General features: G+C 48.9%; 1 protein-coding gene across 1 annotated transcript in view; it reads right to left on the bottom strand.

Moving 5' to 3' along the window:
• The window catches only part of ncor2 (nuclear receptor corepressor 2), a gene marked incomplete in the record, with an annotated part of 110,346 nt that overhangs the window by 4,066 nt on the left and 81,977 nt on the right, over positions 1–24,303 (bottom strand). Inside the window, 25 exon segments of the mRNA XM_076270286.1 lie at positions 175–357; positions 787–975; positions 1,583–1,639; positions 1,903–2,036; positions 2,366–2,497; positions 2,652–2,815; positions 3,158–3,306; positions 5,903–6,435; positions 6,812–6,986; positions 7,211–7,483; positions 8,032–8,184; positions 9,308–9,571; positions 10,809–11,033; positions 11,547–11,898; positions 12,193–12,413; positions 12,715–12,783; positions 13,150–13,260; positions 13,522–13,672; positions 16,199–16,302; positions 18,381–18,479; positions 18,689–18,788; positions 19,130–19,239; positions 20,264–20,440; positions 20,902–20,949; positions 22,191–22,476. Coding sequence (XP_076126401.1) covers positions 175–357; positions 787–975; positions 1,583–1,639; positions 1,903–2,036; positions 2,366–2,497; positions 2,652–2,815; positions 3,158–3,306; positions 5,903–6,435; positions 6,812–6,986; positions 7,211–7,483; positions 8,032–8,184; positions 9,308–9,571; positions 10,809–11,033; positions 11,547–11,898; positions 12,193–12,413; positions 12,715–12,783; positions 13,150–13,260; positions 13,522–13,672; positions 16,199–16,302; positions 18,381–18,479; positions 18,689–18,788; positions 19,130–19,239; positions 20,264–20,440; positions 20,902–20,949; positions 22,191–22,476 — 4,459 coding nt within the window.

Raw genomic sequence — 24,303 nt, 5'->3', positions numbered from 1 at the left:
GTGTGTGTTGTACCCAAAGATCAATCAGTACAGATGTAGTTAGAAAGGGCTATGTATGTATGTGCTATTATGTATACATGTATGTGATGTGTGTGTGTGTTTGTGTGATTATGTATTTATGTGTGAACTGTGTGTATGTGTGAACTGTGTGTGTGTGTGTGTGTGCGCGTGTACCTGTAGAGGACGGCCGGTCCTCCCACACGCGGTTGGTGAGGGGCGTTCGGCGGTTGCAGTCTCCCTCTGAGTGGACGGAGGACACGGAGGATGGCCTCTCTCCGCCGGACAGACCTGGCCCCGGAGACTTGGCCTTGCGCCCGTTAGAGCGGCTGCCACCGCTGGACTTGAGCTTGCCGGCTCCTGCACACATATATATGAGAGAGAGAGAGAGAGAGAGAGAGAGAGAGAGAGAGAGAGAGAGAGAGAGAGGAGAGAGAGAGAGAGGAGAGAGAGAGCGTTAGGTGAGCAACAATGCCACCAGCACAATCCCAGACGAGAGCAACTGACTTGGTATATAATTAAAACACATAAACTGCTGTACACTATGCAGTATATAAATACATTTGTGTAAATAAATAACTAAATATAAATTGAGATAAAAATGTAAGATACTCCTCTTGCTGTGCAACAGTGGAATGGACATTGCAATAGCAATGCCACAGTAGTCATTAGATCAGGTCAGGTGACTTATAGGGTAGTCTAAATTTATTTACAGACAGGAGGACTAGGCAAACCATGGCCTGATATTTCTGTCCCACAGAGGAACTGGTCCCTGCGTGTGGTGCTCACCTGAGTAGGAGTCCTCCTGGTGACCCTCAGCGCCGGACGTGGTCGTGGGGGCAGAGCCCATGGAGGTGGGCTGCCGATCTTCCCCCTGCTCGTCATATTTGCCCATCAGGGCCTTGCGGATGATGGCTTCCAGACCAATGGTGTTCCCTCCTGTCTCTGGAGCAGGGTGACTGCGCACATTCACAGGACCTGAGAGAAGAAAAGGGAAAGAAAGAAAGAAAGAAAGAAAGAAAGAAAGAAAGAAAGAAAGAAAATGAATGGAGGAGAAGGGAAAATGGGGTGAAAAGAAAGCAGAAAAAGAGATAATGGGAGTGGGAAACCATTAGAGAAAAGAAGAGTTCAATTATGAAGGTGCTTCTGAAGGTGTGCTGCTCTAGCTGACAATATGCTCTGATCACAGGTGTTTGGGTCTAAGTGTGTGTGTGCTTAGTTGGCCTTCTTAAAAGGTGCTATAAGCAATGTAACATGGTTTCTAAGCTAAAACATTTTTTGTCCCATACAGCTAACATCACCTTACCATCCACTAGCTGCCTGTCCCCCGATACACTGTAAAAAAAACCCACTGTCTCCATGGACAGCCTAGGCTCCAAAAATACCCACAAAACAACTTGGGCAAACCTTGCCCATTAAAACATAACGAACTGTTCCAGCAAATCACCGATGAGATGCATGTTTGGGAGAGTTTCAATTCAAGCGGGAGGGAGTAGCGAGCTAGCTCTCTGTTTTGTTTGAACGTCAACAGAAGTGACGTTACCCTGCATTGCTTATAGCACCTTTAAGTGTGTGTGAAACTTACCAGCAGTGGTGGTGGAGGCCGGCATGTTGAAGATCTCTGTGCCGGGCTGAGCAGGATCTGAACGAGGGCAAGACAAGCAAACAGAAGTTAACCAGAGGTACTAGGATTAGCCACCTCATCACATATAAAGCTTACTGTAGCCACTATAAAATCAGGCCCTATAATGTAAGTCCTAGTGTCGGGTTGGTGAAGGCTTGATCATTTCGCCTCTTTAAAAAGGTGTTTGTTTTTGTGTGTGTGAGTGTGAGAGTGAGTATGAGAGAGAGAGAGAGAGAGAAAGAGAAAACACACTAGCTGTTTGTGTGAAGGTGTCAACTCACTGAAGTCGCTCTCGTTGCCGATCTTCTTGATCATCTCCTGCTTCTTCACCTTGACAATGGTGGAGTTGCTCTCCGTCAGCTTGCTGAAAAAGGCTGGGGGCTGAGAACCACTGGCTGGAGAACGAGAGCCCATCCTGAACAGACACAGATAGCGGGAGAAAGAACATGAACGTCTGGAAACAAGCATCTGTGTGATCAATTTATACTCATCAGCCTGCCAGTTTGAGGTGATGTGAGTGTATAGACAAGTCTAACTCCTGAATGTGGCGGTTTCTTCCGCTTGTTAACCGTGAAGTGATTGCAAATGCTTGCTTGTCGGTGAGTGACAATATAATATGTGAGAGTAAAATATGTGAGAGTAAAACATGTGAGTGTGTCTGAAGTTGTATGTATATATGATTATCCAGGTATGGTGTGTGAGCGTGAGGCTGTCCGTGTGAGACTGCATAGGTGTGGGCCTTACACTTGCTCCCCCTGGTCATCTGGGTAGGAGGTCCCCTGGGACTCGGCCTCAGAGACGCCCCCTGGTGGTGACACTGGCTCTATGCCATCGGCTGACAGGCTCACTGGAGACTGCTTGCTCTGAGGAGGAGATCTACACACACAGAGAGGCAGACACACACACAGACACAAATAAATACAGAATTGTATTTAGTATATTTAAATTGCATTTTTTTTTTTTATTAAAGTTCATGTTTTTCAGACGGAGGGGCTGTATCTCTTCCTGTTCTGTGTGCTGGGGCTCTTACCGGTCTCTCAGCCTCTCCCCTTGGCCATCTTGCATGCTGCCCTGGCTCTGGGGGGCGCTAGGGGGCCGGGTGAGGTCCAGGCCTGGGGAGCTGTGGTACCCAAACAGGGACGGCTGGCTGCCCATCTGATTCTGCTGTCGAGTGTAATCCTTAGTAATGACCTCCTACAGGGGAGCCGACAACGGGGCGAGTTAGTTAAGTTATGTTAACAGGCATTCTCTTCCACTCACTCCAGTAAAAATGACGGGAAACATATGCATACATATGCATCTGTATACAGAGAGAAAGAACAGAACAGGTTTATGAACAGAACACCTTACATCAGATATTACATCAGATTGACCTGTCTAAGGTGCAGGTGCCCCAGTCAGTCGCGCCACGGCTGGGGCCAGATTTTGATTTTGAATAGGAACATATATGCGAGTGGAAACACTAGTTGTCCAACAAACAGACATGATGGAGAGGTCAGTGAGATGCATGCCGTCAGATGCGACTGGCAGACTTACGCTGATGTGCTGGGCCAGGGTGACCACCCGCTGGCTGCCTTTGACGTGGGGGGACTGGGGCTGCTGGCCAGGGGAGAGACGCTCATCAGAGGGAGGCCGGTAGAGGCCGTGCTGCTCCATAGCAGCGGCTGCCGCCTTCTGTTGGGCTGCTGCAGAGGGCCAGGGGCCACACGCACACACACACACACACACACACACACACACACACACACACAAGGGGGAATGACCAAAAGGAAACATTAAATCACCAGCAGAGGCTCTCCAATACACTTAGTGAGAATGAGCAGATATCGCCTTCAGCAGCAGAGCAGAGACAGACCCAGAGACAGACCCAGAAACACAAACACAGCTGCATTACAGGAACCTATGACACAACATGGCTAGCACACAACAGCTGCCCCTAAAACACAAAAATGACCCAGAATGCATTGCATTGTGATCTATTGTTTGTGTGTTTTAGGGGTAATCTGTGTGTTACCCCTAATCTCTGAAATTCCCAACTTCCTGTTTCAAACTGTTGTGTACACACGTCTATCACCTCTACCCTGTATCCAAACCCTGAACGGAGCAGCACCAAGCATGAATCTCTAGCTATGTCACTTACCATCACAGAGAACTTTGTGGGCAGCCGTGGCCTACTGGTTAGCACTTCGGACCTGTAACGGAAGGGTTGCCGGTTCGAACCCCGACCAGTAGGCACGGCTGAAGTGCTCTTGAGCAAGGCACCTAACCCCTCACTGCTCCCCGAGCGCCGCTGTTAGTGCAGGCAGCTCACTGCGCCGGGCTTAGTGTGTGCTTCACCTCACTGTGTGTACACTGTGTGCTGTGTGTGTTTCACTAATTCACGGATTGGGATAAATGCAGAGACCAAATTTCCCTCACGGGATCAAAAGAGTACTTATACTTATATACTAGAAGGCATGTGTGCCCGTGTTTAACACTTTCACACGCTCAGAGTGTGCAAACGTTGGAGAAAATACAAATCTAGAGGCTCATTATAAAATAGAATTATAAAAAAAAAAAAAAAAAATAAAAGAATTGCAGGTTTACAGGGTAAATCATCTTATTTTGTTGCACAACTGTGTGCTTCTTTAAATTGCGTACAGCACATTCAAATGAGGAAGTGGCCCTGTTAGTAATGTGGCAAGGTTTTACAAGAATGTGTCTTCCAAAATTATGATAAAATCTGCCCTTGGGTGTATCAGCCAGGTCATCAGCTACAACACTTCTGTCTCTCAGTGTTAACACTGTTATCAGTCTAATCTCCCTCTATCTCCATGTACTATGTCACTGTCCCTATTCAGCTGCACCAAACACCTTGAGCAACGTAAAAAGCTACAACAAACGAAAGCTGGAAACACACAAACAAACAAACAAACAAACAAACAATCAAGTCGACAGAAAAACACACAAAAAAACACTGCGTAAAGCAGCGAGCATTCATTCTCCTTCCCCTGCACATGGAACCACCCCATCATCAAAGCTACACAGCAGACAATGGGCCGAAGGATTGAGTGTGATTGAGCGAGATTGAGCATGCTCGCATGAGTATGTGTAAGTGTGTGTACAGTATGTGTGTGTGTGTGTGTGTGTGTGTGTGTGTGTGTGTGTGAAATCAGCCCTGATTATCGCTGTTTTATGGGGGCATGCAGGACACATGAGAGGACTTGGATGGAGAGGAGGGAGAAGGCGATTTTGTGGGGACCACAGCAGAGCAGGCGCCACGGCGACAACTCTACGTGGGCAGCAGGGGCCTACACTCATTAGCTAAAAACCAAGACGCTAACCTTCGAGCTTCTGAACTTGGACTTGCGGGGCTCTAACCCCACCACCATCGAGGGAGATAACGATCTGATTGGTGGAATGCCGGTGACCTGAGGCGCAGCAGGGGAATGCATTCAGCGCGTCAAAGCTGAAGCTGAAGCTCAAGCACAACCAGTAGCGCGTAGCGTAGTCTAGCGCAGCGACGCTAGCACCCACAACTCTAGCGTTGGGCGAGTGACACGGGGCCGATCCGAGGAGGCTTCCTGCCTGCGAGCCGCTCAGTGCTCAGGGGCTCGCTGGACACAGGTGTTCTTTTTAAGGTTATACAATTCGCTGGGCCCATTGCTTTCCACATGTTGGGTTGGATGTTTGAGGAAAAAAAAAAAAAAAAAGAGCAAATTGTTAAGACTCTTTACAAGAGTCACTGGAAACCTCCCTGTCCTATAATACAGTTTCAGCGCTCATTTTCTGATCAATTTAGATCTGGTGGTCCAGATACTGCTGCGTGTAAATGTAACTCCTTCGGTGTGTCAAATCCGTTCTACAGCAATTTGTGAACCATTAACAATACATTAGCAAAATGTACTGTATGTAAATGTAACAACTACTAAATAGAACTGTGTGCATTCAAACCTCAAGTCAGAAAAAAGCGAAACAGCATAGCAGCAGATTAGAGATGGATAAAGTAATCTTAAATAACAAAAACACAAATAATAATAATAATAATAAATAGCGGATGTGTTCATGAACTGGAATTGATTCTGATGAATGCCAACCACCACAGCGTGCAACAGGCCACAGACGAAGGTGGAGCAGGGGAGGGAGGCTGAGGAGGGAGGGAAGGAGGGACAGACCAGGAGAGAGGGAGAGGGGTTGGAGGGGGGGTAAGAAGGGAGGGGAGGTGGGGAGGTGGGGGTGGGGTGGGGTGGGGTGGGGTTGGGAGGGGTTGAAAAGAGCCCCGGTTGCTCCAGAGCATCTTACCCTCACAGGTGCCGTTGGCCGCGAGCGGCCCCGCCTCTGGCATCCCCGTGTCACAAGAAATTTGACGCATGATAATCGCGTTTATGAAGTTGGCCGCTGTCATGGTGGTCTTACCGAGTGCCCGGAGCTCTTCCTCCTGCACGGACATCGCTTTGCTTTGAGTCTTTTCCCTACTTGGTGCGTTGGCGCCGTCACCACCGCGGCCCCCGGCCGATCCTCCGCCCTCCAGGAGGAGGTGCCCGCGGCTCTGCGGGTGGCCCATGATAGCGGCTGGGGCGTAGGGCGAGGGATAGCCTCCCCCTGGGCCTGGACTGGCCAGCTTGGGGTCAGATTTGCCCGAGGAAGAGGACGAAGAGTCCTGGGGATTTCTGGGCAGGACGCCACCGCCTCGGTGGCTTTTGCTAACCCCGTCGCGGCTCAGGTCTTTGCCCCCGCTGGGGTCCATGCCAGCTGGGTAGCCCTCGCCAGGGAGCCCTGAGCGCTGGAGGTGGCTGCCGTAGCCAGAGTAACGAGAGGAGCCCTGTGGCATAGACCTGCAGGCAGAACAAACACAGACAATGCATGAGAGACTGGCGCTGTCTTTACTACTCCTTACTGGCTGTAATGGCCTGCTAAATCATGAGGTTCACGTACCTCTATAGCTTACATGTTAAATTGCTTCTTATTCTAATGCTAATGCTTTATAGCTTAAATATTAAAATGCTGAAATGTTAAAATGCTTAAATGTTATTCTATTGCTGTAAGTCACTTTGGATAAACGCGTCTGCCAAATGAATAAATGTAAATGTTTGACAACAACCAACAACAACAACAACAACATCATAACCTACAAAAGTCCTAAGAGTTCTAAGTTCTAGTTTGCGATGACTATGTATGAGCAGGCATGGAGGTGGTGCTGGTCTTGCCTACCTTACTACAGAGGGGCTGGAGTGCTCGGACCCAGGCAGGCTCTTGTGCAGGACGCTGGGCCGCTGCTGCCCTCCGTCCTGTGTGCGGGGAGACACGGGGGAGTGCTGGTGGCTGTAGGGGTGGGACGGAGGTCTGCTGCTGCTGCTGCTGCTGCTGATGGGACTCTGCTCATGGCCTGGAGGGAAAAAGCCAAACAGACAGGACGTGAGACGCACAACACACAACGTCTTTGAACATGAATAGACACATACATACACACACGGTATACAGTATACACATATCCATACATAGAGGATATGTGTTTTTTTAAAACTGTAGTCACTGGAATTCACATCCAAGAACAGATGTATGAGCCTTAAGGACAGGTGCATGTGTCTGATTGGCTGCCAATGTCCTCACCTGGCCTCCATATAGGTGCGTGTTCCACATTTCCGTGGCCCATGGACTTCTCCCGGTCCCGATCCCTCTCCCTGTCCCGGTCGCGCTCTCGTTCACGCTCCCTCTCCCTCTCCCTCTCGCGGTCTCTCTCACGCTCTCGGTCTCTCTCGCGGTCCCTCTCTCTCTCCCGGTCGCGTTCCCGCTCGCGTTCCCGTTCCCGCTCTCGGTCCCTCTCGCGCTCGCGCTCGGACGAGGACGGTGTTCCTGGCATCTTGCCCATGTGTGACTGGCCCACTGTAGAAGAAAAGACAAAAGAAAGTCATGAGAAATGGGCATAAATGACTAGGTACATTTAATGTAAGTTAAGATGGACAGCTATGCCACTCTTGGGTAGCAATTTAGGGCTTGAATTGACATAGTTGCTTATTTTTCCAACAGCTAACAGCTGTAGCTGTCTGGCTGCTGGAGTTGAACTAAGTAAAACAGATTGTTTTCTGTTTTTTTTTTTCATTCCGCACAGACGGTACTCTGTGACGTCGAGAAATGGAGATTTATAAGAAAAATCACCGGATTTCTCCTTTAATCTGGGGCTCATGCACAAAATACACTTGTGGCATTTGGTTGTGTAGCTTAGGCACAACACATTTGTGGTATTAGGACCAATTGCAGTGTATTAATTCTTACCACATGTATGCATGTGTTCATGTTTGGTTATGATGCCTGCCAGCTTAGTTCATTAGTTCACAGTGGGCAAAGTGGCATGGGAGCTGCACTAAGTGTGTGTGTGTGTGTGTGTGTGTGTGTGCGTGTGTGTGTGTGTGTGTGTGTGTGTGTGTGCTCACCAGGTGAGATGGGTGAAGTGGTGTAGGGCCTGCTGGGAAAATTGCCGGGTGTTTGGGGGATGTAGGTGATCCGGTCCATGGGGGAGGCAGACGCCCCTGCGGAGGGAGGGACCAGGACAGGTAAGTGGGGCACCTGAGAAAGATCCATCACACCTGGGGAGGGAGAGGGGCACAGGGAGAGCTCTGTTTGTCACCAGCCTCTGCACACGCTGCATCGGTGTGCTCACGATAGGGGCATCACGACGACTGATTTTTACTGATCGACATGTTTATCAAAATAGCAGTGGGCTAGTTGTCATGTACTGATACACTACTGCGGGACTTTCATCTCTACATTGTTATCCATAGCAGACATGTTGTTGCTGCAGTACAGCTGTACATAACTTCCATGTCACCGTGGAACAGGTCTCATTTCCGGTGACGTACTGCCATACACAGGTAAGTCTAGCCCGTTTAGCCTTTAGCTGGAGGCGAGTGAGCCAAGCTCCAGGTTTTCATTAGACGAGCGAAAAGAGCACCAATTGAACACAATTCAAGTGGACATGTCCACCAACGATGGGTTTCTGATCGAGGCCATAGCACTAACTGGAGGGAATACATATGCTAGTGCTTGTGGCAGTTCTACAGCCACAGGGTCGAATGAGAAGAGCCCCCAATGCTTATCCCTTCAGCAGGGAAACTTTGAACATTCTAACTGAAGATTCTGTTCCGCGACAAAAGGGGAAAGGGAATTCTCAGCACTTGCATGTTGACTCACACAGCCCTCATCAGTTACACTACTCTCATGACCGGCACAACACGGGTCACAGTGCACTAAGCTCAGCTCTTTCCTGATTGGAGGAGGCTGGCTAAAGCCCCTGCGTTGTTTTTCGATCATTGGTCTACGGAGAGACGACTGGCTAAGATTGGACTGGTGCGGACAGTGATAAAACTGGCCCCAACACATGACACTACAAAGCAGCAGCAGAGAGAAGAGGGGAGAGAGAGATAGCTGGGGGGGGCAGTTCCTGCAGGGCAGGGGATTCTAGAGTTAGTGGCAGACTGATACACGCAGCAATGTGGGAAGACAGAATTGAATCAAACATAGGCTGACAGAAAGAACGTTCAGGACAAATCAAAGAACTTCGGAAATTGAACTGAACCAAATTTGTGTCTACAATACATAAACATTCAGTCATCTTGTTAGAGCTAGTTAAATGAGTTTATCTGAGCAGCCTCTAGTGTGATGATGCCTGACTTGGTGTGGTATGTGTGTGTGTGTGTGTGTGTGTCTCACCTCGTGGTGCAGGAGAGTAGGGCATTTGGAGGGGCTGGTCCCGGGGGGAGAGCGTGCGCAGCAGGTCTGGCCTCTGGGCGGCCATAGTGGCGGCGGCGGCTGGCCACTGGTGCATCTGCTGCGAGGTGATGTAGTCGGTGAAGAGCGTGTGCCGGTTCTCCAGGGCCGCCGTCTCTGGGTAGCCCCGGATCAGGAAGGGCGGGTAGGGGTGCGGGTAGCCTGGTCCCGGGGTCAGGTGACGGGGCAGGTAGTAGGCAGCAGCAGCTGTGCACGGACACAAAAGAAAAAGAGTGTTAGAATATGGTCCAGTGAACTAGCCGGCTTCAGACCGTCGAGCCAAAGCGAGCTAAGCCAGGCCGTGCCGGGGCTAATTGCTTTCACACCTTCAGGTGCGGGTGCTAGCTGGTGCCACTTAGGGGCTATATTGGTGCTACTGGCCCCTGATTTCTGGCCCACCCTAAACGTTGGGCCACTTGGTGCTAGAGCGGGGCTAGGGGTGGGGTCAAGGTGAAGGCGGGGTCAACCCGTTGTTGTGTGTGAAGTCGAGAAACCTGATAGAATGGAATAGCTATGAAAGCACAGCAGTATTTGCTAGTACACCGAGTTTAGAGATAGCGGTTACGTCCGTATTAAAGATGTTTGCCTGTCAGTAGGCTAACTCTATCCAGAGGTCGCCAAGTAGCACAGTCGGCTAAAATTAAAAGTGAACCTATGAGTTAATTAACATAGAAAAGCGTCCCACTTAATTATTCTTGCCAGTGTGTTTTATGCTATCGATAGTGTGGAATAGCCTAGGCTACTTAAAGAACTATTGTAAAAGCTCCAATTTCAGTTTCAGCCCCTTTCGTTCAGAAATTCTAAAATAAAGATGTTTTTTAATACTTCAAAATAACATTTGATAAATGAACCTTACATTTTCCAGTAGCCAAAGATGTGTATATTAAGTCTGGTTTGGTTCTCAGCAGGAGCATCTACTTAGTTGGTTGGCAATGGGAAATTGCATTGCAACCATCAAAGTTGCTAAGTTAGCAACTATGGTTTTGGGAATCGCACCCCAGTATAGGAAAGAGATACACGATTTTCTGCTTATCCTGTTTGAAAATGGGTGGTATTGGTGACGTTTTCACAAGCGAGGGCGTGTCGAGGTGTAATGCGGAGATGCTAATGGCCTGACAGTCTGAACACAAACGTGTCAGGTTCATGAAGCTTGTAGTCTGGGCTACTATCACCAGGTGACCCCTTAAATTACCCTAGCCTGACCTGGCACGATGGTCTGAAGCCGGCTATTGAATGCTTATGAGAGAATTTAGTTGATTGAAACTGGTTGACGACAAAAACCTTGTTATAGCACTTATTAGACCAATAAGCAGGAAGAGTAGAGGAAATGGAAGCGAAAGGGAGAGAAAGAGCAATAGAAAAGAAGACTGGAGAAAACCCCGAGATCATATCTGATGGGTGCGCAAGAGAGCTCCCAACAAAGAGGCACCAGCTCAGGTCGTACCGGGATCGAGGGGGATGCCACGTGGCAGGCTGGAAGGGTCGAAGGTCAGGGGGATCTGCCCGCGGTAGACGTCCTGGCCCAGGCCCTGCAGCAGGCGCTCGTATGATGCCAGAGAGGCAGCCTGGTGCTCGGCCACGCCCTGCAGGGGCGACTTGGTGGAGGAGCTCATCTCGCGCGGGGTGGGGGTGGCCTTCCGCTCCTGGGACTGGGGCTTACTGCTGGAGCCTGCCAGGGCACAAGGGCAAAAACAACACAGTTACTCAACAGCCAATGAACTCATAGACTGTACATTCCCTGCTATACGCAATGTCTATAAGGCAGAAGATGAACTCTCGCACAGACATGCATACAAATTACATGGCAGTGGCACCTATGTGACACACATTCAAGTAAAATGAGGAGTGACATTCTATGCAGCTTGAATATTGGTCCTCATTTGTAAGTCTCTTTGGATAAAAGCGACAACTAAACAAATAAATGCAAAATAAATCCATGTTTGCCTTCAACTCTTCTGTGTGTGTGTGTGTGTGTGCATTTGTGTGTGCGCAGTACAGCTGCTTTGCCATGGGTCCTTCATAGCCCCTGTAATAATCTAGCCAGACAGAGTACTACTGGCACAAAATATGACTCGGTTTATAAAAGGCCCACAGACACACACTCATAACAGAGCTTATTCCTGTTCTATTTGAAGGGTTAGTTGTCCTCATCGTGAAACGCCAAAGATGTGGGTGTGTCTACCTTCGTGTTGGCGCTGACCAGAGTCCCTGGGGGCGTGCGGGGATCCGCGGTGGGAGGACTGCTGGTAGCCCAGTGGGCTGTGGTGGGCCTTGGAGCCCTGATCGATGGGCGAGGCTCGGGCCATTGAGCTGGCGGTGCTCACCACCGCACTGGGCCGGCCCTTGGGGGGCTCCTCATAGCGACCACGCTCCCCGCCACCTCCGCCAGCTGCCGCCGCTGCGGCCCGCAGGTCCAGGTGGGGGGGCATGCCAGGGTAGGAGCCCCGCGGGGCGTTGCTGCCGCCGCCACCGATGATGGAGCGCACGTCGTGCCGCTTGGCAGGAGTCATGGGCTCCTGCTTCAGAGGGGTGCCCTGTCCGAGAGGGAGAAAGGTTAGAACAATCCACACACACACACAACCACACACACACACACACACACACACACACACACACAACCACAGACACAAAGGCAGACACACAAACAGAGAAAGAGAGAGAAATCCATCTCATGGCATCAGGGGAGAGCTCAGACAAAAACCCAACACACATCTGCACGCACACACAAGCGTATGAAATAAGATCCAGCTTGAACTGTCTCTCTCCGTCTCACTAACACACCTACACCCAAACAAGCGCGGCCCAGCATGCTCTCTGCTCACACTCACCTGTGTGATGGAGCCCTCCTTGCCACCAGAGCCGCTCCGAAGCTCCTCGCGTGGGATGAGGTGGATGGAGCGGCCGCCCTCCTTGACCGTGGGTACCAGCCCGTCGTGTCCGCGGCCCTTCAGCACGTCCTGGGGCATGCCGGAGCCACGGGGAGGCGGAGAGTTCTCCCGCTTCAGCTTGGCCTGCCGGTACTCATCCTGCTCCATGTGACGCGGAATACCTGAGAGAGAGAGAGCGAGAGAGAGTCGTGAATAAGGTGGGTAGCGCAATTTAAATGAATAATAACAATAATGATAACAATAACAATAATAAAAATAACAATAATAATCATAATAATAATCATAATAACAATAACAATGTTGGCTATTATGGAATAGAGACTGCTGCATGTGTGACAACTGTTGTGTGTGGAGAGTGTGTTTTTATATGGGCACGAGTCAGTTAGTGGTGTGATAGTGTGTGTGCAAGAGATAACGCAGTGTGTGTGTGTGTGTGTGTGTGTGTGTGTGTGTTCCCCTCACCCTGAGAGATAGAGCCTCTGTTATGGTGAGGGCTGTCTCGCTCCTGGGGCATCGCCCTCACTATCAGACCTGCAGAAGACACACAGAAAAAGCGTGAGAATAAAAGTCAGTCAGACAGACAATCAAAGGAAAAGGGACAAGAAGAAGAGAGAGAAAAAACAGATCACATAACTATTAGTTGTACTAATGTATGTATTTAGCGGACATTTTTATCCAAAGTGACTTACAGATACTAATTGCAGGGACCAATCTCCCTGGAGCAGCTAGAGGGACTAAGTGCCTTGCTCAAGGGCACAATAGTGAAAGCCAGAAATCAAACCCATGACTTTTCTGGTGACTACTGCATGCTGGCCCTAAATGCAGTGAGCAGCACTGATCAGTACTGCATGGGCCCTCGAGGGCCACAGCGAAGGCTGGACACACGGTGGGACTCACCCTCGGCAGCCGACAGGGAGTCCCGCATGGGCAGTCCTCGGGAGATGCCGCCCTCTATGAGGTCATAGGGCCGCTTCAGGCCCATCGGCTCCTCTTTAGGGTTCTGGGGGCCTGTAGGTGGACATTAGCCTTCCGATTAGAGCAGTCTACAAGAACCTCACTGACTGACAGTGTGTGTGCGTATGTGTGTGTGTGTGTGTGTGTGTTAAAGAGTTGAGTGTATGTGCTACACTGAGTCACATATTGTATATGGGTGAATGAGTACTCATTATCAGGCAAGAATCTCTGATGTCCTCATACTGGATGTGGCCTTTGTGTGAACTGTTCGTATTACAGATGTGGTGTGTGTGTGTGTGTGTGGTGTGCTCTTACGGTCGTAGGTGAGGATGTGGCCGCTGACGCCCTCGTAGAGCACGTGGCCTTTAGGCGGTGGCTCGTCGCGACTGCGCTCCCCCCGGTTAGGGCTGTCCTCCGTGATGAGGCGCGTGATGGTGCCCTTGTACAGCACGTCAGCTGGAGTGCCCTGAGAGACACACACACACACACAGAAGTGTATGGTTAGAGAGATTTTGGGAGGATTTCAGATAGTTCTAGACAGAATTTGTTTTTATTTTTCAACACATTCATTCATCATCTACACCCTTAGTAAACAAGATCTCTAATGTTAACACAATTACAAATATCTGAGAAGAGCCTGAGCTGAGCAGCGCACACACACACACACACACACACACACACACACACACACACACACACACACACACACACACACACACACACACACACACACACACACACACACACACACACACACACACACACACACACACACACACACACACACACACGATGCCAACTTCCAATGCACGCTTTCAAAGTGTCCTTGTTAACTTTCCTGTCTACATCTTCTCCTTGACCTGAGCGGCTCAGGCCCTGACGGAATAAGCTGTGCCTGAGCTCAAGTTCGCTCCAGAGATGAAAAATGAGACACTGACACAATGCCAGTACGTTTGACCCCAAAAGTCTGGTTGGTTTGACCACTGTGATCACTCCTTACTGTATCTGGGTCCACTTGAGGAGGTGGACTCGGCCACGGCACGGTTGGGCTTGTGATCGCGCCTATGCAAAGATTCTAGAGCACAGCAGCTCACCCATGCCTGGGTACAGTTTGATAGTATGCAGTGTGAGTGTAGACTAGAGGTCTGGACTCCCGCGGTAGACCCGCGGGTCCCGACGCAAAAGAGTGCGGCGTGGGACAACTTTGGAAAGCTCTTTGCGGGAGCGGGCGGGATAAGAGAGAGGTGTGTTCGCGGGTGCGGGACAAACCGATGATTCACTGCACTCCTGCAAATTAAATATGTGCGTAAAATTAAATATGGAAATGATTAAAGTAGTGTTCATAACTATAGTTCAGCTGGATGTTTTGTTAGGCAGCATTAAAAAACGGGGTTTAAGCATAACTGACGAATAGCAGGCCTATAGCCTGTAGTCGTTTACGTGGGTTCAATTTGTTCCTGCTGCTCATTGTCAAAACTCGAAATTGAAAGCATGACAGAGGAAGAGGGCACCAGACTAGGCCTACTTCAGTTGTTAGCCTACATTCAGAACCAAGAAACTGACATCTAGAGTCTTTCTCAGGTGTGTGTGCTCCTTTCGTGAGACAGAAAGAAAAACTGAATAGGCTATCCCTCCTGCATGCGGGCTTTAGCGGGCGGGAGCGGGACATCATGTTACAGATGCGGGCGGGAGCGGGACTAAAAATGACACATTAATGCGGGAGCGGGACAGAATATTGCGGGAATACCGCGCAGACCTCTAGTGTAGACCAAGAACGGTAGAGAACCGTACTCCGGCACGGTACAAGTGAACTGTGCCCAGTGTGAGTACGCCCTAATAAGAGAGAGCCTTGGAGTGCTCTGAAGAGCGACTAGGAGTGAGTTGGAGAGGCCTGGTGTGATCAGCTCAAGGCAAGGCGAGCACCCTCTTCAAATTCTGGACTTTGACGCAATCGCTAGCGAACAGCAGCTGGTTGCCAGAGAGACCACACCCACGGATTCCTCATTCATCTGACGTGCCATTGGGGTAAGGTTCTCTTTTTGACGGGGACCAGTCAAGGGAGGGGTGTGTGTGTCATCTTTCTGGATCAGGTGCACTGAGCTGACAGCAGCTACTTATCCTCCAAATCTTTCTCTAGGAGTATCACACACACACACACAAACTCATAGGGCTTAATGACACACACACACACACACACACACACACACTCTAGGAATAAGGCTGCCACTAGAATGAATATAATCTGTGCCAGCTTTGTCTTTCCTATCTAGGCATGTTTGCTGTGCAAACGTGTGTGTGTGTGTATGTACTGGTAACTGGGCTTACCAAACGAGAGTAAACAGAGAAGGGGGGAAAAACGAATAGAGGAACAGGACAGTGTGTACCTGTTGCTATGGAAACAGCAGAAGCAGGATGATGGTTATGTCATACACCCTCACGACACATAAGACCTTTCCAGCCAGCAGCAAAGACCATGTGCGCACGCACACACACTTAATGGTTCACTTCACTCTCAGTTCATCTAACAAAGATGTTTCAGGGACAGGGGAGGAAATGAACAAAAAGGGCTTGTTCACTGCACAGACAAGTTGTATACAGTACAAAGCTGTATGCAGTACAACCTGTCTGTGCTTCTATGCAGGTGAGCTGAATACTGCTATGAAAGACAACTGAAATATTAAATGGAATGAACTTTTTTTGGTGAATTAAATAGTTTCAATAATTTAATCCAGTGTGCTTCCTGTCTTGTCGTGGATATTGTAGGCCTAGTTCTTATAATGACCAGTTCAGCTACTTAAAACTCTTGAGGCAGGTTTGCCACGTGAAGTCGCCAAATTAAGTAATTAAAACAAATAAACGCCTTGCTGTTTATTGGAAGCTTTACGGTACATTTGCGCACAGACAGCACATGGGTGCAACACAAGTTGCCACAGGCACTCACTCACACACACACACACACACACACAGGTGCTCCCCCAGGCCTGACTCTTACCTGGGTGATGGAGCCTCCACGGTAGGAGAGCGGCGGCTCCTGATGGACCCTGGTGCCAGGGATGCCCTTGGTGATGCTGCCCCCCTGGATGGGAGCCATGGAGCCTGGGGAGGAAGACCGGCACACTCTCCATTAGTCACCAGTAAACACTTAAACAACAACAACACTGACTGCAGTGGTCCTCAGCTAGGGCTCAGGTGAGCTCAACCAGCGCCCAGAGTGGCTACTGCTGCTGCCATTGGCTTAATTGCACATACAAGTTCAAACGCACTCGTGAGACACAGTGACTGTAAACAGGATTTCAAAATAGCACTTTGGAGCAGACAGCCAAAGTCGACTAATGGTCGGTACTAACTACTAACGGTCAATGAATGCCTGCTTGTTCAGTCCATTCATCCTGAAAATAAGGGTTTTCTATTTTTGACTCATCGCAAAATGTTGTTGTGATCAGAAAGCCATGTGATGCGATTGTTTTGTTTGGTTTTTGTAGCTTGCGGATACAGACCGCAATTTAACAATTAAACTGTCCATTTCACTTAATTGGACATGGCTGCAATAAGTATATTTATAGTACATGTAATGTTTTCCAGTGAAGCCTGAATTTGCTCATAGCACTACCCCAGCTCAGAGATATATATTTATACAGACATACATGCATATACAGGATATATATTAGGGCTGCACGATATTAGGAAAACATGCGATATGCGATAACATTATTGAGTACTGCGATAACGATATAACTTGCGATATTTAAATATTTAATGTTTTTCTCCATTCTACTTGCTGCTAACATAGACTGTAGGGTTGGGGGGGGGGGGTAAATGTATAATTACAGAAATAAATGTATAATTTTCTACATAAACAATATAAATATACTGCTCAAAAAATTAAGGGGACACTTCAATCATACACTGGATTGGTGCTCTGACACTATCGAAGTTGTGTGGAAGATGTGCTCCAAGAAAATCCTCGTAAAAGACGGATAGACAGCCAATCTGAATACTTTTGCACCAACCAGCGGAATATTCCACATTGCCAGCCTTCGCTGGGCCTAGCAAAAAAACTAGGCCTACTTAAGCTATATCGCGGCGGTCACTCATATAAAATCTTAAGTAGCCCAGTCTAACCTCATACGCTGCGCATCCCACGTTAGGCTACCGGCATGCCGACTACGAGGGCAGCAGAAAGTGAAAGTAAGTGGCTGCGATCGCACAGTCCAGGCTAGGCTAAACAACTTTTACAAATAATCCTGATTACCTCTCTGCTGCTGTCTGGGGCTTTTGCTAAATGCAAATCATGAAATACAAGCCTTACAGTGAAAATAGATAGGCTATCTTCTGATCCTATAACAACAACGAAAGAAATGGTTTATTTTAACACGGTGGAGAAGGACGCATTTGGCGCTGTGTTTGTAATACGTCGTCCTTTATAAAACCAAAATATTTCCATATAACAGACGTGCTTTAGTCACCAATTCCTCTTCACCTAAGTGTAGCCTACCGCGCTTGACTCACTATCTTCAGCCATCACGACTTAGCTCTTGCCTCAACACCTAAAACACCACACACCTAAACTGGTAGGGGACGGGCTTCTAGGGCTGCATGACAGCATCGGTTTGGTAAAATATGTTGACATTCAGAATGTGAATACATCATAGACTGTAGGCCATGGAATGCGCACGGCACAGAAAATGTATCAAAAATGTATCGAAAATTAAGTAATCTTTGCGGTATGTCCATCGCAAGCGTTGATATCGCGATAACGATAGATTTTAGATATATCATGCAGCCCTAATATATATGTGAACCCTGCCTCCAATGCTGCTTTGTTTTTTGACCAACACAGCATCTGCTTAAATGAAGTCATAATGACTCCTGACTGAGTATGCATTTCTAAATGTCAGCCTCGCAAAACAAAACATGGCTGAAGGACATTGTTTGAAACAGCTGAACTGGAAAACATCTTATTAAACAATGAAACTTTTCACCATGACCTATAACTTGCAAATAGGTTGAAGGACTCTGAATGCTTTGAATCTCACCGCAAGTTTAAATATGGCACCCTAAAACAACTCCTTCAGTGCATCATACTGTACATTGGTTACATTACATTGGCAACGTTATATTTGCATTCGTTTTTGGTGATGGTCCAACCACAGACACATGAAGTGATCACTCACCCCTGTCTTGAGCCCCACTCTGAGAGAGGTTCTCAGCTTGAGAGGAGGGACCACGGGGAGACAGCTGCTCCTGCTTCACCACAGGGAAGCCAGGCCCACCTGATAGACAAGGAGAGAGAGAAAGAGAGAGTGGGGGATAGAGAGAGAGAGTGAGAGAGAGAGAGAGAGAAAGAAAGAGAGAGACACAGAGAGTGTGAGAAAGAGTTCAAATGAAAAAAACAAAGCCAAGGAGGTAGCCACCAATCCACCCAAATCCAGCCAGTCCACCAATCAAGTCCAAATGAGCAGGCCGTCAGGACTCAACACACCTAGTTTCCTGGGCTCCATCCAAGACAGGCCATGGGACGTGGGTGGGATCTTCCCGTGCTCAGAGCCATGGGCTGGGCTGTGCAGCTGCACTGGGGTCCCCTGAACAACACACAGCACATCCACAGTATTTACATCTCCTCACTGCCACAGGGGGACATTTACACATTTCTGAGCGGACGTTTTAATCCTAATCAATTTGAAAAAAAAAAACTGAGGACTGAGTGGCACTAAAAGGAACATCCAGTATACTACCTCATTTCTCCCACTGGCATACTCACCAGAGAAGTATGTGGGGAAAATAAAATGCTTCCAACCCACACTAGTATACTAGTATACTGACACTATAAAATACTTGAAAAAGTATTTACTTGAAAATGTACTTGAAAATATTTGTCATAAAGAAGATATTAGTGTGCTGGTGTGTGTGTGTGGGTCCTCACCTGAGTGATGGAGCCACCTGACTTGTTGGAGGAGATGAGAGGAGGGGGTTCTGGAATGTGTAGAGGTCGGACCGCAGCCATACGCCCACCGTCCTGTAGCCCTGGCAACGCTAGAGAGAGGTAGAAAGGAAGGGAGAGAAGAGAGAGGGAGGATGAGCGAAGGCTGACTGACTCATTTATTGATTGACAGGTAGTTGGAAAAGCTGGAAAGCCGAATGAATGCAAAGCGAACCTTTTATGATTGAAAAAAAAAAGATTGATGGATGCATGAAGACAGATCAACAAAATGAAACTGAAAACAGGATAAGCTTGCCCATCACACACACACACACACACACACACACACACACACAGACAGACAGACAGACAGACAGACAGACAGACAGACAGACAGAAAGAGATGGGTTCAAGATGGCCAGAGAGTCCTCCATATCTAGATGGCCAGATGGAAAAGTCCTTTTAGAAGCTGCTGATGAATGAGATGACTGAGTGAGTATGAAGTGTGGGGAGAAGCAGAAACGTGAGGAGCTGAGAAAACGCTGAAATGGGAATGGGAAGAAAAAGGACAGAAGGAGCAGACTAGAAAGATGAGGAGAATGTGGAAGGACAGGAGGAGTGGGGGTCAGAGAGGGAGGGGGAGGCCTGTGATGGATGGAGCAGACAGAATGAGCAGTGGAAAGGAGAGTGATTATTGGAGAGGAGAGAAGAAGAAAGGTGAGGTGAGGACAGGAGAGGAGAGAAAGAGGAGGAGGGGATATGAGGAGAGGAGGAGTGGGGAGGGGAGAAGAAAGGTAAGGAGAGAAGAGGAAAGGAAAGGAAAAGAGGAGAGGGGAGAAGAGAAGAGAGGAGGGGAGGAGAGGAGAAGGAGAAAAGGAGAGGGGAGCTAAGAAGAGGAGAGGAGGAGAGGATGAGAGAGGGGAGGAGAAGAAAGGTAAGGAGAGAAGAGGAGGAGAGGAAAGGAGGGGAGGCAAGAAGGGGAGAGGAGAGGAAAAGAAAGGAGAGGAGGAGAGGGGAGGGGAGGAAAGGAGAGAAGGAGAGGAGGGGAGGAGAGAACGAGAGGAGAGGAGAGGAGGAGAGGAGAGAACGGGAGGAGAGGAGAGGAAAGGAGAGGAGGAGAGGAGGACGGGGACTCACAGGGATTGAAGTGCAGGAGCTGCTGCTGCTGCTCGTGGCTGAGTTTGGCCATGTCTCGAGGGGACAGCTGGTAGGGCGACATCAGTGGCCGACCCAGAGCTGCAGCCGCCCCCCTCAGTTCCTCGGGGCCCGGCGCACGCTTCCCTTCCGCATGGGGTGAGAATGCCCGCGACTTATCTACACACACACACACACACACACACACACACACACACACACACACAGACACAGACACACACACACACACACACACAAACAAACACGGACACAGACACACATATACAGTGAGCATCTGCTGGGCTTTCAAAATACATTTTTTTTAGCGGGATCAGTGTGACAATGTTGCAGTTGTGGTGACTGCACTTCGGAAAAAACACACACACACACACAGGGTTGTATCTGGAGGCACCGGAATGCATGTAAACAGTGCTGACAAACACAAGCTTTTCCACTGCAACAAGCAAACCTGCCCACCAACATCCACACAAACAAACAAACATAACAAACAAACAAGGATAACAGTTAAGAACTCATACACTGTAAAGCCCAAACGTAGATAGTCCACGCACACACACACTTGTAGCCCCACAATTGGTGTGTGTTTGAGTCTAAACGCATATGAGTGTGTGTGAACCTACGTAATCCATGAAGTAGAGTCTGCAGCCATCTCTCGTTCCCCTCCATTTCTGCGGGGAGAGACACACTGCAGCTGATAACATGGCCATGGTGCACACACACACATGCACACACAAAATGCTCTCGCACACACTCTTTACACAGCTTCTCAGATGGCCATATCATCTCTTGATTCCTCTCATATGCACACACACTCGAACACACGCACACACACTCACTCTCTCTCTCTCGGTCTCTCTCTCTCTCTCTTACAAGGCTATATCAATAGTGCTTACTTAACTCTTTTTAAGCTTCTTCCACTGCTCTACTTTTAAGTCTACTAAGCTCTACACACTCTTAACCCTTTTTCATTTCTCTCCTTCTCTTTCCCTCTTTCTCTGTCTTTTTGCGCTTTGGCTTAATTCCCCTGGTCCTCTACCTCTAGTTCTGTTCACTGATGCCGGAGAAACACGACGATCGAGCAGCTTGATCATGTGTATCTGAGACTTTCTAGGATTGTCTGCACAGGGTGCTGCCTTTACACACATCCACCCACGCTTTGTATACAACAAAACCACTCACTCTTCGCCCTTGGCCCACACGTGTACGAGCAGACACACACACACACATAACTTTTGATGATCACACAATGTACACACTGATCACACTTTACCCACCCCATTCGGTCAACACGCCTACACAAATAACCAAACTGTGTATATAGGTATGAAACACGCGCGCATACACATACACACACACACACACACACCACACACACACACACACACACACACACACACACACACACACACACACACCGCAGAGGGCCTTGAAAGCTAGTGCTTGCACCGAGAGCCCAACAAACGCTTTTCCCTGCAATTTCAAGAATGATAAGAGTAAACGGAGAGAGGAGAGAAACGGGTGACAAGGACGAGTAGGACACCAGGAGGAGAGAAAGAACACGGGAGGAGAGGTAGAATAGGGGAGGAGAGGAAGAACAGGGGAGGAAAGGTAGAATGGGGAGGAGAGGAAGAACAGGGGAGGAGAGGTAGAACAGGGGAGGAAAGGTAGAATGGGGAGGAGAGGAAGAACAGGGGAGGATAGGTAGAATGGGGAGGAGAGGAAGAACAGGGGAGGAGAGGTAAAGAGGGGGTGGGGGGTGGGGGTGGGTGAGCTGGACAACACAACACACTAAGACAGGGAAGATTAAACACCACCACAGACCTTACAGCACAGGCAACATGTGGCCACACACACACACACACACACAGGAAGACAGCTGAAAACAGCTGATAAAGGAAGAGCCACACACCATCCTTGTCCCGCTCAGACGGGGTGGGGCTGCGACCTCGGAGGCGCGGACTGCAGCTGCGGTCTCCGCCCATCGGCTGGAAGTGGGGCTGTTTCATTGGTTGCCCGGCGGCTGCGGCGGCTGCTGTCGCTGCGGCAACAGCTGCGGCGTGCTGGTTAGCCTCCTGGGAGGACTCGTGCGCCATGGTGATCTGCTGCTGGTAGAGGGCCAGCGCGTGAGGAGGCACGGTCGCCTGCTTGAGCATCGAGGCCCCACGACCAATACCGGCCATGGACATATCGGTCATCTGAGAGAGAGAGAGAGAGAGAGAGAGAGAAAGGAAGAGAGAAAGAAAGAGAGAGAGAGAGAAAGGTGAGCATGTTAACAAGGTTCAAAACTTGAAGTTGATTTGGTGGTCTAAGAGGGAACACAGTATACATTAATGCATTCCCTGAATCACTGCTTCTACATCCACTTGTGTGCAGTGTTGTCGTGTCCAATGTCCACTGTGCAATGTCCACTGTGCAGTCCAGCCCCCCCACACAAACCCAAAAAGTCGCAGCTGGGAGGTACAGTACAGTACAGTACTGTAGGTGCAGTAGGAGCAAGAAGGCTAAACCCTTGGATGCAAGTGTCTGTCAAGAGCACACATCTTATGGCGTGTTCTAGTTGCACTCCAAGGTCGTAAATCCCAAGTTTGAAGTTGGCGATATGCCCCCCTGAAGTCAGAATTCCAACTTGCCAATTTGGGGCACCCTCATCAACCCCAATCTCAAAATCCAAGATTGCTGTCCCCATTCATCAGCAGTGTGAAAGCTGTAGTAGTATTCGGTTTAGCACATTTATCTTGTTTGCGTTTCATTAAATCAGTTATGCATTTACTACTGTCCAACTCCTATCTTTTGGCATGTTGCTAAAGTGGTTGCATGCACAAAATCCAGTGGTTCAAAATCCAGTGGTTCAAAATACAATGGTACAAAATACAATGGCCCCAACAGCTATTGCTTAGAAATGTCATCAGTTGGTTTTCAGATGTTTGAACTGGAATGTGTTGGGCAGGGATGTGACGTCATTCTAGTCTGGTACTCTGAGTACAACTGGAACACCTGCTGAAGTTTACCCACTGTGCACCCAGCTACTGTAACCGCTGGCTACTGTTACAGTCAGCGCTGTAGACACACACACACATACACACACGATCAGTAAAAGTGAGTCCATCACACACACACACACACACACACACACACAAACACACCTGTCACAACTTTTACGCCTGGCTTGCTTGTCTGGCTGCCCTTTCTCTGAGATATCTGATCAATATCTTATCACCATGGTGACGCAGTGGCAGCACTCAGTTAGAGTGTGCTCTCTGTGTGTGTGTGTGTGTGTGTGTGTGTGTGTGTAACTGCGTCATCCCCCTTATCTTGGTGTTCTGCTGATTCAAAGCCACCTGTCCCTGTAGGCCTCCCTCCCCTTTTGTCTCTCTCTCTCTCTCTCTCTCTCTCTCTCTCTCTCTCTCTCTCTCTCTCTCTCTCTCTCTCTCTCTCTCTCTCTCTCTCTCTCTCTCTCTCTCTCTCTCTCTCTCTCTCTCTCTCTCTCTCTCTCTCTCTCTCTCTCTCTCTCTCTATGTGGTGAACGTATTTGTGTCCTCTGCAGCCGTTTCTCTGGCCCTTCTCATCCCTGCTCTCATCATTTTCACTTTCCTTTCTATTCCATTGTTAGACAGAGAGAGAGAGAGAGAAAGATGGAGAGAGAGAGAGAGGGAGAGAGGGAGAGAGAGAGAGAGGTAGAGCAAGAGAGATAGAGAGTGTGTGTGTTGTGAGCACCCACACTTCTGGGATAATGATTTTTTAAGGTTGTTATGTTCTTTTGTACACTCAGCATGTCTTCCTCTTCACATGACTGCAAATGGGTTTCTGTGGCGCTGACCAGGGTTGAGTGAGTGAGTGAGTGAGTGAGTGAGTGAGTGAGTGAGTGAGTGAGTGAGAGTGAGAGAGTGAGAGAGTGAGAGAGTGAGTGAGTGAGTGAGTGAGTGAGTGAGAGAGAGTGAGAGAGTGAGTGAGTGAGTGAGTGAGTGAGTGAGAGAGTGAGAGAGTGAGAGAGTGAGAGTGAGTGAGTGAGAGTGAGAGAGTGA

Source organism: Alosa pseudoharengus, unplaced genomic scaffold (assembly GCF_046254945.1).
Source record: "Alosa pseudoharengus isolate Yale_2024_CS ecotype anadromous, Long Island Sound unplaced genomic scaffold, YU_APseudo_1.1 YU_APseudo_1.1_scf_6, whole genome shotgun sequence".
In the NCBI taxonomy this organism is placed as follows: Eukaryota; Metazoa; Chordata; class Actinopteri; order Clupeiformes; family Clupeidae; genus Alosa; species Alosa pseudoharengus.
The sequence above is the reverse complement of the archived record's forward strand: the minus strand, read 5'-3'. Positions and strand labels throughout refer to the sequence as shown.